Source organism: Tenrec ecaudatus, chromosome 13 (genome assembly GCF_050624435.1).
Source record: "Tenrec ecaudatus isolate mTenEca1 chromosome 13, mTenEca1.hap1, whole genome shotgun sequence".
In the NCBI taxonomy this organism is placed as follows: Eukaryota; Metazoa; Chordata; class Mammalia; order Afrosoricida; family Tenrecidae; genus Tenrec; species Tenrec ecaudatus.
This window is the reverse complement of record NC_134542.1, coordinates 127,790,415-127,809,845: the sequence shown is the minus strand read 5'-3', so window position 1 is coordinate 127,809,845 and position 19,431 is coordinate 127,790,415. Positions and strand designations below refer to the sequence as shown.

The 19,431-nt window shown below is 43.2% G+C and overlaps 1 protein-coding gene across 1 annotated transcript in view; it reads left to right on the top strand.

The window, feature by feature from the left end:
• The window catches only part of RALB (RAS like proto-oncogene B), a 40,413-nt gene extending 23,155 nt beyond the window's left edge, over window positions 1-17,258 (top strand). Inside the window, exons 2-5 of the mRNA XM_075530238.1 lie at window positions 2,726-2,895; window positions 4,299-4,507; window positions 11,779-11,956; window positions 15,738-17,258. Coding sequence (XP_075386353.1) covers window positions 2,782-2,895; window positions 4,299-4,507; window positions 11,779-11,956; window positions 15,738-15,857 — 621 coding nt within the window. The 5' untranslated portion in view covers window positions 2,726-2,781 and the 3' untranslated portion in view covers window positions 15,858-17,258. The remainder of the gene's footprint in view (window positions 1-2,725; window positions 2,896-4,298; window positions 4,508-11,778; window positions 11,957-15,737) is intronic.
• Window positions 17,259-19,431: the final 2,173 nt, after the last annotated feature.

Genomic DNA, 19,431 nt, shown 5'->3' with positions numbered 1-19,431 from the left:
AAATGTGAAGTAAGCTGATGGTGCCTGGCTATCAAATGATATAGTGTCTGAGGTTTAAATGGCTTGAAGACAAACAAGCGGCCATCTAGCTCAGAAGCAAAAAAGCCTACATGGAAGAGGCACACCAACCTGTGTTATCAAGAGGTGTCGAAGAGATCAGTTATCAGGCATCAAAGAACAAAAAATCAAATCATTGTGAATGAGGGGGAGTGCAGATTGGGGTCCCAAGACCCTTCTGTAGGCAACTGGACACCCCCTTACAGACGGGTCGTGGGGAGGAGATGAGCCAGTCAGGGTGCAGTGTTGCAACGATGAAACATGCAACTTCTAGTTCCTAAATGCTTCCTGCTCCCCTCCCCACTCCAACTATCACAATCCCAATTCTACCTTACAAATCTGGCTAGACCAGAGGATGTACAGTGGTACAGCTAAGAGTTGGAAACAGAGAATCCAGGACAGACGATCCCTTCAGTGGCAATACCGAGAGGGTAGAGGGAGGGTGGGGTTGAAAGGGAGAACTGCTTACAAGGATCTACATATAACCTCCACCTTGGGGGATGGACAACAGAAAAGTGGGTGAGGGAGACGTCTGACAGTGTAAGATAATGACAAAATAATAACAATTTATAAATTATCACATATTATGAGGGAGGGGGAGCGGGGAAGGAGGGGGAAAATGAGCTAATACCAAGGGCTCAAGTAGAAAGCAAATGTTTTGAGAATGATGATGGCAACAAATGTAGAAATGTGCTTGACACAGTGGGTGGATGTATGGATTGTGAGAAGAGTTGTTTGAGTCCCTCAATAAAATGATTAAGTAAAATAAAAGAAAAAATGGCTCAAAAGAAAGCAAATGATAATATGTTAAATTTTAACTTAAATATGTCTGCAGTAATCCACTTTCCAACACACCTTGAGGGCAAGACTTTTCACATCCCTCTTCAATAGTCTGAGGGAATTCAATGGCGCCTTAATTCGTGTGTGGAGTCTACAAAGGATCTTGGGCTCTCAGTGTCCTCCATAGCCTCTGCAGACTAGGTGCTTAGATGTGAGCTGTAATTCATTTCACTTCTCCGAACTTGGAGTTTTGTATTTACACTCCCTGTGTCACCCAGGGTGGTGTGCTCCTTCCAAGTGGATTTAGATGACTCCTCACTGGGACAGCTGCATGTTTGAAGACAGCCCTACTCTTTCTGAAAGCACCATGTGCTTTCTTCCCCACATTTTGCTATAGCACGCATATCTCCAATGATCATCTCATGGGATCACATGTTAAACAAGGCTATCTCATAAGCACTAATTATTCTTAGAGGGCTCATGATTAATTGGAGATCAAAATGTATTTGTTTATGTAAAGTTTATATACAACTGGCTCACTTTAGAAGCAGGATTATCAGAAGTAATTTAAGTAACCTCCATGAGACATTCAGTAATTCTAACAATAGTATCATTAATGGTATAGATTTAGAAAATCATTTTATTGGGAGCACTTAGATAATATAACAGCCCACAATTCAATTAGATCAAGCATAATTGTACCATTACTACCACCATCAGTTTCAAAACATTTTCTTTCTTCTTGAACTCTCTGTCCCCTGCCTCCCCCCATAGGGAACCAATATATATATAAAATAAAAAATACATACATATATATATTTGGTCTTATCTTACATCATCCAATGTGTCTGTTCACCTGCAATTCTGTTATTCATTCTCCTCTAGTGGGGTTATACAGTCACCCGGGCTATTAGCTCCCTCTTCCCCCACTTCCCCCACCTTCCAGTACCCTATACTGTTTCTGAAGGGGTTTCTATCATTTCTCTCATGCATTGAACCATCTTAATTATACCAACGGACATACACAGGGCTTACAAGATTTATGAGACACAATAAAGACCACAATAGTAAGGGGAGGAAATATTAAAGAACTGTAGGATAGTTATGTGTTTCACCAGTGCTATACCCTGGTATAGATTTTAAATTACTATTGAGAAAGGGTTTTTAGATGAAAATACATGGGATGTTCACTCGTACAGGTTAAACTGCAAAGATCTCATTAATGCTCATTCAAGCTGTCTGCAGGACCACAGAAAGCAAAGTATGAAAATGGCAAGCACCTGGTAGTCTTGAGTTGCTAGTTATTGGCCCGTTCCTTTGAACTCATTTTGGATGAGATTAAACCGTTTTTTATGAATAGTTTGTTATTTTATAAATTTAATTTCAGTATATTGCTTTTTATAAACATGCAAATGATGTAGCTCTCATTCTTTTAATTCTGTGGGATGTTATAAAGGGATGTTTATCCTTCTTTGAAAAGTCCCCTTCTTACTCCCTATGGAGGTTTGTGGTGTTTGTTCCTGGGCATGCGTGAGCTTTGGCCAGAAGACAGAAGAGAACATAAACCGATGGGAATTGGGGTTCTTGTGGCAGCAGATGACTAGGGTAGGGGCAAGGGCAGGGGCACTCAGAGCTGGTTGGTCATCGGCCTCCCAGTGAAGAGTTGTTCTGTCGACCCTTCCCGGTGACATGGCCTTTGGATACTTTTTTCCTTTGTCCTAGATTCCCTTCTGTCCCGCCTCTGTTCTGGTGAAAGGCTTTCATAGTTACCTGCACCCGGAGCCTAGGAGAATCACCTCTGTAGAAATGCCTTCAGGAGGCTTTTCTGGAAGCCACGCAGCCATTTGGTTGCAACTAGACTGACTCTAAGTTTCTGTCCTTTTCGCAGGCAGCTCCCCAACTGGGTCTTCTGTCCACGGACTGCAACCCCAGCAAACCAGCAGAATGGCTGCCAACAAGAACAAGAGCCAGAGCTCCTTGGCTCTCCACAAGGTGATCATGGTTGGCAGTGGCGGCGTTGGCAAGTCAGCCCTGACTCTTCAGTTTATGTATGATGAGGTAAGCAAATCCGTCACCAATTTCTCTGTCGTTCCTTGGCTGCAACAGCGTCCTGTCCTTTCTCCAGCTCAGTTTCTGAACCCATTTCCCCAGATGCAAAGAGAATCATGGAGCACATTTGTGTTAATGCGGTGGCACGTGCCTTAGAAGGTTCTATGTAGCTTACCCAGCCTAAGATCTGGATTGCTATTTCAGACAATAATGAGCCCCTGAGGCACGGAGGCTAAAGTGCTCTGCTGCTATACCGATAGTTCTGTACCACCAGCCACGTACAGGCAAGAGATGTGGCCGTCCAGTCTGCAAAAGAGTTACCGTTTTGGAAACCCTTTGGGGCAGTTGCGTTCCGTCCTGTAGGTTCACAGCAAGTCGGCATTGGTTTAACGAGCCCCGAGTGCTGTACACAGAGAAGCGCCTGGCTACTGGCTGGAAGCGTGACGCTTTGCTTTTGAAGGTCACAGCCCTGTAACCTCTGAAGTAGTTTTACTCTGCACACATGGGGGCTTCTTGATTCATAGCCTGTTAGATGATAACTAACAATCTTTTACGTGAGCAGGGAGCCTGCCTTATGTTCCTTGTTACGCTTAGAATTTCCTTTTTGGCCAAGTGCAGGGGAGGAGGTAGGAATCTTTGTAAAGGTGTTTCTAAACAATCCCTCAGCTATTCAGCTAGGTGGCTAGGTAATTTGGGGAGGGATTGAATGGGGCTTCTGAGTTGCCTTCAGAACTTGGATCTTTTCTCAAGTGATGGGCTTCTAAGCTCTCTCTAGTTCTCTAATGTAACGAGGTAACACTTGGCTTTTATTTCTCTCCTCCCGCACCGTCAGAAGTTACATTGTTTACTTAATGTGAATAGTGCAACTGATGGTGGGTCCATGTGACAACACAGCTTTGATTACAGCGACAACCAAAGCCCCTGCTTGCCTACCCTTTGCTGGCCTGCAGGCGGAGTTCAGGTCAGACCGAAGCATTGCCTTTCTTACTTGGGCTGCGTTTACACGGACAAATGTTTCCTGAACGGTTTAAAAGATACATGTCTAAGTGCAATCAGACCTAGATTTCGCACATACTACGTGGCATTAGAGAAACTAAGGTATTTTGGGGATGTAGTTGAGGAAAGTTGAACTAGGGATTCACTTAGTTGGATTTAGTGGTGCATGGTGGTTTGGAGTCACCTTACTGTGGCACCGCACCGGGCAGTGCTTTGTTCTGTTGGGCACAGGGTCGCCGTGAGTCAGAACCTGCTCAATGGCGCCTAACAACAACGATAACAGTGTGATAGTTATAAATACTCACGGCATATTCCGCTCATTGAAGGCCAAGCACCCATTTATTGGTTTTATTTTACAGAGTTTAGTCCCCTTAAAACTCAATTGATTACCAGTCATTCTCTCTCTTTTTCTTTAGTTTGTGGAAGACTATGAACCTACCAAAGCTGACAGTTACAGAAAGAAAGTGGTTCTTGACGGTGAAGAAGTTCAGATAGATATTCTGGACACTGCGGGGCAGGAGGACTATGCGGCCATTCGAGACAACTACTTTCGGAGTGGGGAGGGCTTTCTCTTGGTGTTCTCCATCACCGAACACGAGTCCTTTACAGCGACGGCCGAGTTCAGGTATGCTTTAAAGGAAACAGCCAGCGCTTCTAATGTGGGTCCTGCTTTCTTTGACACATCCGAGACTGAGGGAGGCTCAGGGTGCCGCCACTCAGCACCTGAGAAAAGGGTCGAGTTTCTTTTTAGAAAGAAATTCTGCCTACAGGCTTTCATGGGGCTCTCCGAATCTTTTTTTTTTTTTAAACTTTTTATTAGGGGCTCATACAACTCTCATCACAGTCCATACATATACATACATCAATTGTATAAAGCACATCTGCACATTCTTTGCCCTAATCATTTTCTTTTCTTTCTTTCTTTTTTTTCCCCTTTTCTTTTTTTACATTTTATTAGGGACTCATACAACTCTTATCACAATCCATACACATACATACATCAATTGTATAAAGCACATCCATACATTCCCCGCCCCAATCATTCTCAAAGCATTTGCTCTCCACTTAGGGGCTCTCCGAATCTTGACACATTTGTTTTTATTCTCTGTTTTGTTCACCACTTGTTTTAATCGCTTTGGGCTTCCACGATTTATGATTTGTTAATCTGAGATCCACAAGATCTTGTCTCTGGGGACTTTGCTGTGTCATTTGACCTTAGCATTTCCCAAGGCTATGGTCCCTGAGCCCCAGACTTGGTGACTCATTTCCTCACGCTGCTTGGTGACAGCTTTGACATTTTCATGACTTCGCCCTCTGTGTGCTTTGCCACATGCATGCATCTATTTTCAGCTTAATAATTTCCAAGAGGTTAAGTCAGAACATATTGCTACTGGTCGTCCAGTTCATAAATGCACAGATTTATCCCAAACAAAATATGTTTAAACAGGTCTGTGTAATCAGTGGGTAGATACAGGCAAGTGCTCTCTGAGTAATACATTGTCTTAGCTTTCTTAGGGGGACTTCAAAAAGGTCTATCAAGACAGTGGCTTCTGAGGGAATCTGCTGGGCCCGTTAATCCAAGGCAAAGAGATCCATTCAGGAGGCTTTGGCAACTGTTTTTTGTTTGTTTGTTCTATCATCATGGTTGAGTTTTTCCAAAGAACACAGGTTGAGTGTGTAGGCTTACTTGTAAGATGTTTTAAGAAGACCGAAGATTGCATTGATGGAGGGAAGTTGCACGGAGCAATTGTATTTTCCATCATGACACTTGGTGGTTAGCAAAGGCTGTGCTGTGAGAATTTTGTTAGGGAGCTATATCCCATTGCACCTGCAGCCCTGATCTTACCCCTCCCGACTTTTGCCCCCAAATTCAAGGGTCATTGCAAAGGTATCCCTGGAGGATGCCCAAACGGCTGTTCTGATGTGGTGTCGGTAGGACACAGAATTCCTCGGGAAAGGGTTAGAGAGATGGGAATACCACCCTCAAAAAGATATAGACCTAGTTAGGGGGTATTTGAAGAAATAGTAGCTTCATATTTTGAGATTTTTGTTTCCTAAAAGTTTCTATGATTTGTAGCAACACTCTTTTACTTTTCTTACTATGTAGAAATACCAACTTACCAACATATGTTTATTTATATTCACATTCCAGCCCTATCTGTCTATGTAGCCACTGATTATTGTCATAATCTGACATAGCAATAAGAATATATTGCTATATTGGGTTTGTAATAGCATTTGTTGTCTCTAACTCTTACACCGTCCCAGTGTGTCCGCTAGCCTTGATGGTTTTGTGCTGACCTCTTCCTTAACTGTATCTTGTCTTTACCCTAGTTAACACATATCTACCTGCTTGGCACTCTTGTGGGTTAGTGGTTATGCATTGGGCTTTTAACCACAAGGTTCTCAGTTCAAAGCCACAAGCTGCTTCTTGGGAGAAAGACGGGACTGCTGCTTCTGTAAAGAGGTACAGCCCCAGAAACTTACAGGGGCAGTTCTACCTTGTCCTGTAGGATCACTCTCCTACAAGGTCACTGTGAGTCGGCATGAGTACTGTTTGTGATTTAATCTCTTTCCCTCCCACTCCTGATCATTTCCAAATAGTGTTCCTTTCCACGAGTCTAAACCTCTTCTTGACTTTCTCTACTAGAGGTTTCGTATAGTATTGTTTTCTAGATTCTTCTGTGCTGTGAAGTAGTTCCACAGATTCATTGTTATTCTTTAACATTGTGTAGTAGTATTGTATCGTGTGTGTGTATGCACCAGCTTGCTTATCCATTCATCCATGCATCTTTGTGCTGTTGTGAATAAAGCTTTTGTAAACATGGGTGTACATGCAAGGGGGTACCCCCCAAAATAGGTTTTTTTTCTTTCAGAGCTATGCATTTACATTTTAAAAAAATAAAACACCCTTATCACCTTCAAAGTATTCTCCATTACACTTAATACATTTGTCAAATCTGCAATTCCATTCTTGGAAACATTTTTCAAACTCATCTCTTCAGATGGCTGACAGCACCTTGCTCGTTTTTTCTTCACTTCTTCTGTGTCATCAAATCTCTGTTCTTAATTTGAGGAAACAAAAAGAAGTCTCACGGAGCAAGGTCAGGGTGAGTCAGGTGCATCGGGCAAGAGAGGCATGCTATTTTATTCCAAAAACTGGTGCACTGAAATGGCTTTGTGAGCAGGTGCCTTGTTGTGGTGGCAAAACCAGTGCCACAAATCAGTCCTTTTTTGTGGCACGCAGTTACGCAGTGTTTTCAGAACCTCTAACTAGGAAGCTTGATTAGTAGTCTGACCTGGTGGAACAAAGTCCAGATGCACTATAAGCTGACATTTTTATCCATTTGGAAAGTTGACGGATGTCCAGAGCAAGGTTTGCCATCAGTCAACATTTCACCTTTTTTGAAACGAGAAAACCACTCGTACACTTGAGTTTTTCCTGCAGCGTTGTCCTTGTAAGCTGTGTTCAACATCCCAACAGACTCTGCAGCATTGTTCCCGAGCAGGAAACAAAATTTCACAGCCGCACACCGTTCTCTTAAATCAGCCATCACACACACACACACAAAAAACGTGGTTCAAGTGAAACTGCTTTTACAAAAAATTTCACTGTGACCAGAGAGAACCTTCCCATGCGACGCCACTGGGTGCACTGACTCAGAGCGGGTTGCCCTGTGTTTGCCGAGCTGGACCAATGCATAGGGTTATGAAAGCTCCACACAGCAGAGTTTTTTTCTGGCTCATTTTGGGTCCCCCTTTGTGTATGTGTTCATTTTGTAGGGTGTATGCCTACTAGTGTGATGGCTAGATAGAAAATAGGCACAATGAGCACCTGATTTCCAGAGGCGATAGGTCGTAGTGGAAACCCAAAATCCAATTGCAGGCTCCACACCTGGCCTCCGTGAATTCCCTCTGAGCGTAGTGAGGGGTACGAATAGCCTTGTTATCAGACAGAGCATCATAGCAGCTATCATTTAGGTTCAGATGGGATACCATTGGAGCTCTCTTTTGACCAATTTAAAAGTTGTTTCATTTAAAAAACAAACCAAAACAAAGTAAAGGTCATACACATGGACGAATCCCCTCTGCCCCTAGACCAGGAATGCGAATAGGCTTGCTATGGTGAGGAATGCATTGGAAAGTACACTTAGGTTAAATTTAACACCTTGTGATTTGATCTCCTTTTGGACCTATGTTAACTTTCTTGTGTTTAATACTTTCTCCTGTACTACTCTTTATCGTGGTTCGATTTTTGGCGGGGTGGGGGGGCAGGAGGTATGTTTTCCTTTCTATGGAATCCAGGAGCAGTAAATCTGTATATTCAGGAACTGGGTTAGTGGTTTCTTGGTCATGGCAGGGCGGTTGGGGGAAAATGGGGAGCTAACAACAATGAGTACAAGAAAGAACGTGTTCTAAATTAGAGTGTGGTGGCGATCGTACAACTCTTCCTGGTGTGATTGAACTATTGAAGTGCATGATATGTGAATTATATGCCAGTGAACAGTTTTTTTTAAGGTTGGGGGCAAATCCATGTAGTATTTCTATTTTATGATTTTCAAGGCAGTGGCTTGCCTTTTCTGTAGTTGTTGCATCAGTTTACAGTCCATCCTGCGGAATATGCGGGTTCTACTCTCGTCACGCTCCTGCCAGCATTTATTGTCTTCTAGATTTGTTTTTCTCATTCTTTTCTAGACATTTCTTTTTTAAAAAAATATCCTTTTATTAGGGGCCTCATACAACTCTTATCACAATCCATACATACATCAATTGTGTAAAGCACATCTGTACATTCTTTGCCCTCATCATTTTCAAAGAATTTGCTTTCCACTTAAGCCCTTTGCATCAAGTCCTCTTTTAGATTTTTAAAAAGGAAAACCGCTATTAATACTGGGGTCAACACCCAACTTGTGGAAGGCTATCGAGGACAGAGTCCAAAACCCAGCTGCAGAGTTTCTAGTCAGACTGAGCCACTGGCAGATCAGCTCTGGCCACAGGCAAGAGTCTTGAACAGCCTCACTGTCAGGCAAAGACCATTGTCATCTTGATGATGCTGGGTCAAACTTGGTACTTGGCCAGTTGACCTCCCTATAGATTGACCTGAATTTGTTCGGGTCTTACTGGTACCATGACAGAAATTTCTTCCCTGTTTTTAAAAAAAAATCATTTTATTGGGGCTCATACAACTCTTATCATGATCCACACATACATCAATCGTGTAAAGCACACTTAGATATTTGTTGCCCTCATTATTCTCAAAACACTCGCTTTCTGCTTGGGCTCCTGCAGTCAGCTCCTCATTTTTATTTCTTTTTTTCCCCCCTCCCTCTCTGCTCTCCTCTCCATCATGAACCCTTGATAATTTATAAATTATTATTTTATCATGTCTTGCCCTGCCCAATGTCTCCCTTGACCCACTTTTCTGTTGTCCATCCCCCAGGGAGGAGGTTATATGTAGATCCTTGTAATTGGTTCCCCCTTTCTGCATCCCCTTCCCTCCTCCCTCCTGGTATCACCTCTCTCACCACTGGTCCTGAGGGATTCATTTGTCCTAGATTCCCTGTGTTTCCAGTTCCTATCGGCACCGCTGTGCATCCTCTGCACTAATCAGGTTTGTAAGGTAGAATTGGGATCATCATAGTGGGTGGGGAGGAAGCATTTAAGAACTAGAGGAAAGTTGTGAGTTTCATCAATGCTACACTGCACCATGAGTGACTCATCTCCTCCTCATTACCCTGCTGCAAGGGATATCCAGTTGTCTACAGATGGGCATTGGGTTCTCATCACGCACTCCCCCTCATTCACAATCATATGGTTTGGTTTTTTTGGTGCTTGATAACCTGGCCCCATCCACCATTTGTGATCACACATGCTGGTGTGTTTCTTTCTTGTGTGCTTTGTTGCTTCTGGGCTAGATAGTTGCTTGTTTACCTTCAAGCATTTAAGACCCCAGACGCTATCTCTCTCAATAGCTAGGCACCATCAGCCTTCTTCGTCACCCTTACTTATGCACACATTGTCTTCAGCGTTTATATGGGGAAGGTGAGCACACAGTGATGGTTTTATTCTTTGGTGTCTGCTACCTGATCCTTTTTAACACCTCGTGATCACACAGGCTGGTGGGTGTGCTTCTTCCCTGTGGGCTTTGTTGCTTCCGAGCTAGATGGCCGCTTGTTTACCTTCAAGCCTTTAAGACCCAGACGCTCTATCTTTTGATAGCTGGGCACCATCAGCTTTCTTCACCACATTTGCTTATGCACATATTTGTTTTCAGCAATCGTGTCGGAAGGTGGGTATCATGGAATGACCGTTTAGTTGAGGAAAGCATTCTTGTATTGAGGGAGTGCATGAGTGGAGGCCCAATGTCCATCTGCTACCCTCCTACTAAACCTATAAATGTATACACATAGATCTATTTCCCCCATAATCATAAATATATTTGCATATGAATATGCCTGTATTTAGGCCTATATGTACGCCCTTTGCCTCCTAGGTTTTTCCTCTATTTCCTTTTATTTTCCTCTTGTTCTTCTATCATGTTCAACCTTCATTTGGGTTTCAGTAATTCCTCTCGGTTACCTTGCCCTTGATCACTCACTCCCTACCAGTCCTCCTACCCCCTCCCTGCCACTCTTGCCTGACTTTTAAAATGTTGATGGGGGTCTTTTTTTTCTTACTCATAATTTGTATTTTTGTCTCTGTATTATTATTTTATCCTTACCACTTGATGTTGATTTTTAAATGGTTATTATTATTGTTTCTGTTGGGTTTCTAGTTTGTGAAGCACAGGAAGAGTGACTACATAGTGATAATAACTGAAGGGTTTACAGGGGATGTAGGGGTGGGGGTAGGTGATAAGGAAGGAAAGGGGATTTAGGGAGTAAACAATGAAGGCAGCAAGGTGGGGGGCACTAGAACTGATAGTGATTGCGCAACTCATTTAAAGGAGGTGTAATCATCAGCGGGAAATGTTCTAAAATTGATGTGGTAATGATTTTAAGCTCTTCTTGATATTTTTGAATGATTGAACTATTGAGTTGTATGATATATAAATTATATGCCAATAAAACTGTTGGGTAAAAATACTGGGGTTAGAAGATATCCCATTGTTTTGCTTTCTGTCTCTCTAGTGGCTATTTATCAAAAGCATGTCTTCCTGTGGCTGCTATCTGCCTAAATGTCTTCTTCGGTGAAGTGTCTATTCAAGTCTCCTGCCTATTTTTAAGTTAAATTGCTTTTTTAAAAAATAAATCATTTTATTGGGGGTTCGTACAACTCTTGTCACAATCCAATCATCCATTGTGTCAACCACATTTGTACATGTGCCTGAAGGGTCCTCCACCCTGCAAGCCACTCTTCTGCCAGAGCGCACTTAATTTGAGTCATTCTGTCGGTAGGAAACTCGCTGTTCTGCCCTGTGCAGGGATTGTGCACACATTCCAATGGCTCTTCTTTCTTGGTGGCTGTGAAATTCACTGTACCTGCTTCACTTTACAGCCAGCGGCATGGCCACATTGACCAGTCCCCTCCTTCGTGCCCCATACGCCTTAGTTGAATTCTCCCACAGGGGATAGAAGAGTTATACCACGTATTTTCACTCCGGTGATTACTTTTATTTGTCTGATTTAAGTAACTTCTATAGATTGGGGGTTCTGTCCAGCCATCTGTGCATTTATAGCAAGCACACCAGGCAATCCCGATGGAAGCTGGCGGAACCAGAATTTGAAAAGCACAGGTGGGAAGTCACTTGTCGAGGACTGCAGTTGAAGAATGCATCCTTGGAAATGTGGACGTTTCCTTTATGCCGTAGGAGAGCCTCTCATTTCAGGTGCACTGACCACGCTGGGTTCTTCTGACAGCTTTCTTTGCTGTTTTATTTTTGATATCATACCTCAGGGAACAGATTCTCCGAGTTAAGGCTGAAGAAGATAAAATTCCACTGCTAGTGGTGGGAAACAAGTCGGACTTAGAGGAGCGGAGGCAGGTGCCCATTGAGGAGGCCAGAAGTAAAGCCGAAGAGTGGGGTGTGCAGTACGTGGAGACGTCGGCTAAAACGCGCGCCAACGTGGACAAGGTAGGCACGTGCACTCCGTGCATCTCCTCAAAACAGACCCGAGGAGCTGCAGAATGTCTACTTCTTACTTGGTTAATTTTATGGGCACTAGGCAAGGACTTTGATTTCTCTAGCTGTCTAAGCCGTTCATCAGAAGACACACTGGGTGTGCTTGCCTCTGGAACTTGAGCCAGAGCCTTTTTGCTTTGCCGTGGGGCTCTGCTGGATTATAGTTGGTGTTCACATCGTCCTTGGCAGTGTGATCCAATGAGACCACTGGCTGGTCAGCACTGTGCTGGAAAGGCTGACCTCGGGCTCGCATCTCTCATCCTTGCAAATCTGGTTGTTTGGGCTGGCTGTTGTAGGTTGCTCTGTAGGAGGCGGCCCTAGAAGTGACCCTGACATAAACATGGCTTTCTTGATTGTGCCCTGGTGAGTTACTGGTTAGATATCTCCTTTTAGCCTGCCTGTCCTCTGTCAGAGCCTAGGTTCTGAGCGGCTGTCCTAATGACTTCGTCACCCACCCCCTGGAGTCTTTTCTTTCGCTTTCGTTCCCTAGCTCACTCCTCCACCTGTGGCATCATTTCTTGCTCAACTCTCTGAAACTGGTAAGTGGGAGACCTCGGCAATGACAAATGTTGGCCACAATTTGCAAACTCACCTATTATGAGGCCTGGTTGTTATTGCCTTTGTCTTTTCTTTGGAAAATTCGGGCTCAAGATGTTGCCACATCTTAAACCTTAAAGCTGAGATTGTGGCATCCGCCTTCATCCCTTTACTTCATAACCCATGCTGCTGTAAAGCCTATCCACTTTCCACTGGGGAGCCAAGGAGCAAACGGTGCCTCACTTCACCCCTGCCATCGAGTGCAAGCCAACTCCCAGCAACCCTAAAGGACAGGTGTAACTGCCCCTGTGAGTGTCTGAGGCTGTAACTCTTTACGGGGGTAGAGAGCCCATCTTTCTCTTGAGGACTGGCTGGTGGTGACCGTCTGCTGACCTCACTGTTAGCAGCCCAATTCATGACTACGTGCCACCCGGGCTCCAAATCTGCCTACTGTGTGTTAGTGACCAGCAGCCTCTGAATCCCCCTGTCTCTTCTATTTCCCTTTCTTTTGGGAATGTAATTCTCCTAAATCTGAAGAGAGAGAGGTTTAAACCAGGTTTTTATCCCAGCTTGAAGTGCTCTCTAGATCTCCGTGTTGCTCTACCCATTGGCACAGTTTGGTAGAAGCACCAGAGTCAATGACGTAACAATATGAAGTGAAAGTAGACAATGGGATTAGAAGGAATCTCTTTTTTTTTATTAAACATTGTATTAAGTACTCATACAACTCTTATCACAATCCATACATACATACTTCAATTGTATAAAGCACATCTGTACATGCTTTGCCCTCATCATTTCCAAAGCATTTGCTCTCCACTTAAGCCTTTTGCATCAAGTTCTCTTTTTTCCCCGCTCCCCCCTCCCTCATGAGCCCTTGATAATTTATAAATTATTATTTTGTCATATCTTGCCCTGTCCAGCGTCTCCCTTCACCCCCTTTTCTGTTGTCCGTCCCCCAGGGAGGAGGTCACATGTAGATCCTTGTAATCAGTTCCCTCTTTCAAGCCCACTCACCCTCTACCCTCCCCATATCACCCCTCACACCCCTGATTCTTAAGGTATCATCTGCCCTGGATTCAGCGGTTCTCAACCTTTGGGTTGCGACCCCTTTGGGGACTGAATGACTCTTTCACAGGGGTCTCCTGGTTCATAACAGTAGCAAAATTATAGTTGTGAAGTAGCAATGAAAATAATTGTATGGTTGGGGGGTCACCACAGCATGAGGAGCTGTATGGAAGGGTGGCGGCTGAGCAAGGTGGATGACCACTGCTCTAGAAGTAGTCTTGGCTGCCCCCACCCCACCACAGTCTGACTAGTTGCTGTCCACAGTGGGCACTTTCCTGTGCTCCCTCAGCTTTTATGTGGGCTGGTGCTTGTCTCCATGTCTGTCTTTCTTCTTCATTGGCTTTTTTGGAGGGTGGGGTGGAGTAGAAGGGTGTCACAGATTTTTTAAAATGCCCTTATTTACACTTATTTGTTCCATTACTTTTTTTTTTAAGTAGAAAAACTTTTTATCTCGGAAAGATTAACATTTGAGTTAAAAGTCCTAGAAACCGTGCACCTTTCTATCAAACCATTTCAAACCTTAGCAGCCCCATTGGGAAGCTCCCTGTATACTTTATTTTCAGTAACCCAGGAAGACATTCTTTGTGGAAAGATCAGTGTGTACTTCTCCAAAGAGAGAGGGCTGGAATGGACAAGAGGGGCAACTGCACAGTGGCTTGTCATCTGCGCCCCCCCTCCCCCACTCTGTTGTAACTGCTTGACTTGCCCAACTAAAACCATAAGAAATATGGGACTGACCGCGTTACAGTTTCTTGTAAACAATTTACACCAAAGAGGGTTGTTGATCAGATCAGCTGATGATCGACTCTCTCCTTATTTTAAGGTGGATTCCTTCCCTGCCCCTCCTGACTTTTATTGTTCAAACAAAAAGAGAAAAACGTGTAACATTCGAAACTGTTCACGGCTCCGTATCTAGAGGATAAGGAAAGAGACTTCTCTGGGCCCGCATGTCAGCCCCACACCCATAAGGAGCGCAGTCCCAGGGACAGGAAAAGACGTTTTGTGTTTCACCAAGAAGAAATTATGTCTGTGAAAATAAGAGATAGGAGCTTGTGGTTTGGCGCGAATGTCCAGCGATAAGAGCTCTTGCCCAATCTCTTCGTTGTCGCTGCGAAATCTTAAGTGTCTCATTACAGGAGCCATATTTTGTCTACTTGGGCATAATCAGTCTTGTGGTGTGATTGCTAGCAGCAGAGGGCAAAATCCAAACTACTGTAACAAATTGTAATTCATATCTAAATAGCAAACGTGTTCGAAGAACAGGTCTCTTCAGTTCCTGATAAAGTTTTCCTTCAGCTAAAATAGAATCAGGGTAGTGGTAGATCCACGGGGAGCACCGTGCCTATGGCTGGAGCTCTCTTCTCAATTTCCCAGTGGGGGCACGTTCATTTCATTCATCATATCCCCCTGTCTCCAGCGTCCCCGGTTCTGCCCTCAGGAAGTTTCTCTGGGAAACTGTCACACATAATAAGACTTTCATATTATGGGATCATTATAGAGATGGAGTGTGGCACTGTGAAGTGGAGGCAGTAAAGTACCGTATATACTCATGTATATGCTGAGTTTTTCAGCATATTTTTAATGCCGTTTTTGTGGTCAAATAAGGTGCCTTGGCTGATATTTGGGTCGGCTTGTACTTGAGTATATGTGGTGTCTATTAGCAGATACTCAGACCATTTTTTGTCTTTTTCTGGTTTGAAATGCTAGAAAATCTGGTTACTCTCTGTATTTGTAATTCTCACAAGTTGTTGTCACTTTCTTGTATGCTAAAATAGTTTTACCCCTGATTATGCTTATTGTACAAAAAGACTTAATCAATTAGAAATGACCCATTTGATGATAGAGATGATGTGGTGGTTTTTCCCTTAGCCGGGCCAGTGGGATGATAGAGTGTGAGCAGAAATGTTTGCATTGAGTAGTTAGAATACGGTTTCAAGGTTAGTTAGTCTTACTTGTTTTGTGTCCTATTTGCTTTTGATCACACATGGTCTCTAATAATGGTTAAAGCTTTATGCTTTAAAATATAACTAACTTTTCCTGCTCAGTGGAATTCTGTCGTTAAATCATTAAATGGCTGTTGTGTTCCTATTCTTTTGTTTTTTTATCACTTCCTCCTCCTCGCATCCAGGTGTTCTTTGACCTGATGAGAGAAATCAGAGCCAAGAAGCTGTCAGAAAACAAAGAGAAGAATGGCAAGAAAAGCAGCAAGAACAAGAAGAGTTTTAAAGAAAGATGTTGCTTACTCTGAACACGGAGACGGAAGGTGGAACATAAGTCAGTTGCCCCGACGGACACAGGGCTGGGTTCCTGATGAGAAGATTGTGCTTGACTTCCTTGATTGTGCTCCGCTCTCCCCAACCTCCCTCAGCTCACTTCTTCCCACCCAGGAACAATTTGATGGAATGGCTGCTTGGCCAGGAAGTGTTGGGGTTTGTTTTTCACTTCCTCCTAACTCTCTAATCACATGAGTGATGCTACAGGTAGCAGGTACTCTTAGGAGAAGAAAAAGTATTGTCGCAACATTGTATTTTATCTTAGTTTTATAACATTGGCATCTTTTGTTTTAAAGTGATCTTATTAGATGTTACAAAAAGGGGGTGGACAGGGCTCCTTTTTCACTTCAGCAGTAATCTGGAAAATTCATCAAGCCCTGGTTAACAGTAAATTCAAAGATTAAAAACAAGTTTCTTGGGCATACTCTGTGAATCTGAAGCAGAGCTTAAAAAACAAATTCGAATTGGATCACATCGGTCAACACCAAGCCTACAAACCCTTCTAAAATATGAAAAAATTTCATTTTTTTCCTTTATATTTACAAGTTGTACAGTATTGGATATTTGTTTCCTGTAGTATCCTGTTTTTCGGTAAGAACTTCTTTTTAGTAGATAAGTGAAGATTTGAGAGTAGTATACTTTATAGATGAAACTATTTTCTAATCCAGATTTTTTTGTGTGTAAGTTGGGCTAAATCCGTTTCTAATTGCCAGCCACATTCTGTCGAGCCCTCCTCCTCCATTAGTGACTACCTAATGATAGCAGTCTGCCCGCCACCGAGACATCACTGTGTGCAGATACCCCGCCCCTCTTCTGTTCCTTTAAAGTGGAACACAAGTTCTTCTGGAGAACGTGCTCAGTTCAAGTTGTCCTCTAAAATCGTGACGCCAGGCCTGTGCCAGACGTTGTGCCCCCCTCTTCGGCTGCTCAGCCACTCCAAATCTAAGAGAGAAAAGTGGGAAAAGGTAAGACAGGCCCCTGTCCCATCAACGTCTGAAGATCGGCAGCTGCTCAAAGTTGGCTGTTCTTTTCAGTAGCTTTCCTCTGAGAGAGCCACATGCTTAATTAGAAAAAGATTTTTACCAGTGAGCTATTGTTGTACGCCAATATTTCTCATATCAGTGTTGTAAATTCAGCAATCAGAAGTAATGTCATCCATCAGGGAGTTCTGTGATAAAAACTCTATACTCAGGATACTTTTCAGAAGTGACATATCATGTGTGGGTGCCAAAGGAAATTGGGGTGGGGAGAGCCAGGACCTTTCAAATTTATGGTTATTAAAGGGATTGTAGCAATTATGATCTGACAAAAAACAATCTTGTATCCCCTCCAAAAAAATCATGGACTTTTTTTGAATAAAAATATATAGATATGTACACTTTTCCCTGCCTTTTTATTGTATCATTTGTCCTGCATGAGAAATGAAAATATTAAAGGAATTGGCAGTAAGTTATTCATTATTTTCCTAATTGGGTGTTCAATAATAGGTAAGCCTTAGCTCTGTCAATCCTTGGAATTGGGCTGTGGGGATAAAAGTATACGTATAAACAGCAAAGCAGTAATTTTAACTTTATCTTTCCTTCATCCTTTCTAACTGCTCATTTTATTTAAAAACCTAAAAGCTTGAAGGTCATTAGACTCTTAAATTTCCTGAAAGAAGGTTTTTCCCTGCCTGGTGTGCCAACTCCTTGATGTCATTTGTAGTCAAAAATTAATTGAAGATGGTATGAATCATTTCGTGCTATAAAAATTTATTCTTGGTATATGCGATAAGCATATTTCTAGAATTAGTTAACTGGATATCAGTAAACTGGATTGTATCAAAATAACATACATGAGATTCATTTGGATAATAAAGCAATGATATTTATAAACTTGGTGTATAATTACTTGTTAAATGACTAGATTTGTATCTTAGCATTATTTTTCTAAATTCTTCATTCAAGAAATAGTTGAGTATCGATTTGATACTAGGTGCTGTGCTGGGTGCTGGACAAGGCATGCAAGATATCTACTCTCCCCATGCTTAGGCGTCAGTGAGTGCAGCGCAGTGAATTATTAACAGCCTCTTCTGACCATTGTCTCCATCACTTCTACCAAGTGACCATGTCTTGATAGATACGAGAAGATGGGCCTCTTCTAACCATTGTCTCCATCACTTCCACCAAGTGACCATGTCTTGAGAGATAAGAGAAGATGGGGGATTCCGTTTCGAGGGTTTGTTAACAGGGCTCATTGTGATGGCTATCCTGCTGAGTATTGAATGAAGCATCTCAGGAGCAGGAAGAAAGAAAAACCAGTAGTAAACTGTGTACTTTTGACCCTGAGATGTGTGTTCCTTGTACCTCCTTGTTCCGGGAGGCAGCGCTGGCACCAGAAGATTGATAGAGGAGCAGCAGCAGCAGAGCCAGGAGCAAGAGGATGAAGCAGAGTGGTGGGTTTCTGAGAAGTGAAGCAGAAGAGGAGATTACCCTTTCCATAGCAAGTAAAGCTGAGTGCTTTTGGACAGGCTTGTGGAATGGGGAGCCTCTGGGCACCTAATTGGGAGAGCTGAGCTTTGTTTACCCCGAGAGCTGGGGCTGGAGTGACATCAGGTTGAGGCTTACAGCAGAAAGGCATGTCCTTTGGTTGTTTAATTTTCATCCCCAAAAGAGTTTTGTCACATTGTCCAAGCTGGGCAGAGGCCAGGCCAAGAGGCTGAGGGCCAGAGAGAGGCCTTTCTGCAGGTAGGACAGAGGAAATGGTCCTGACTGAAGAGCTATCATTTACACAGATTATAACCTATTTACTTTCCTCACCATCCTCAGTTGTAAGTATCGTATGTGTGAGTGCTATATGGCTGATGCAATGAATTAATAGAACCGAGAAGAAAAGTAGACTGTGGGGAAAGGTGGTGCCAGAATAGAGTTAAAGGGTGGAGGCAGGTCTGACCCCTGCCGTGTGCCAGTCAGCCTTGGGAGCTGGAGGAGGCCGGAGGTGGTCTCCACACCATCCATTTCCTCAGTGAGGAAAGAGACAAACAAGTGGAAGTATCAGGAAGTTGTAAGTGCTTTGGTTGAGTTACAATAGAGTAATAAGATGGGACATATCCCAGGAAGATGGAGCTGATTTAGAACCAGCAGGTTTCTGCCATAGAAAGGTGTTTCCGCTGAGAATGAATGGAAAGACGCTGGCTGTGCAAAGAGTGAGGTTTAGGACAAGTGTGGGTGGGGACTTTCTAGCCAATTAGTTCTGGCCACTCAACTCTTCCTAATTCAAGGCGATAAACAAACGTAGAGGGAAATGTATGTTTTCGAATAGGTGAATTCCTTCCCTGACACGATCATGGAAAACAAAATGATGCCTTCTTTTCCTCCCACTGTTCTCATGAGTTTCCTTGTGTCTCGACGCCACCTGAACAGCATTGTTCTGAATTCCATTTCTGATCACACCAGGGCCTCTTTTTAGAGCGCTGCACTGGGTTTGTGTGATTTGGGGTTGTTTGTGTTTGTTTTTCTTGATTTTTTGGATGTGCTGTGCTGACTGCTGCTCGCATGGCACTGTGGTGCA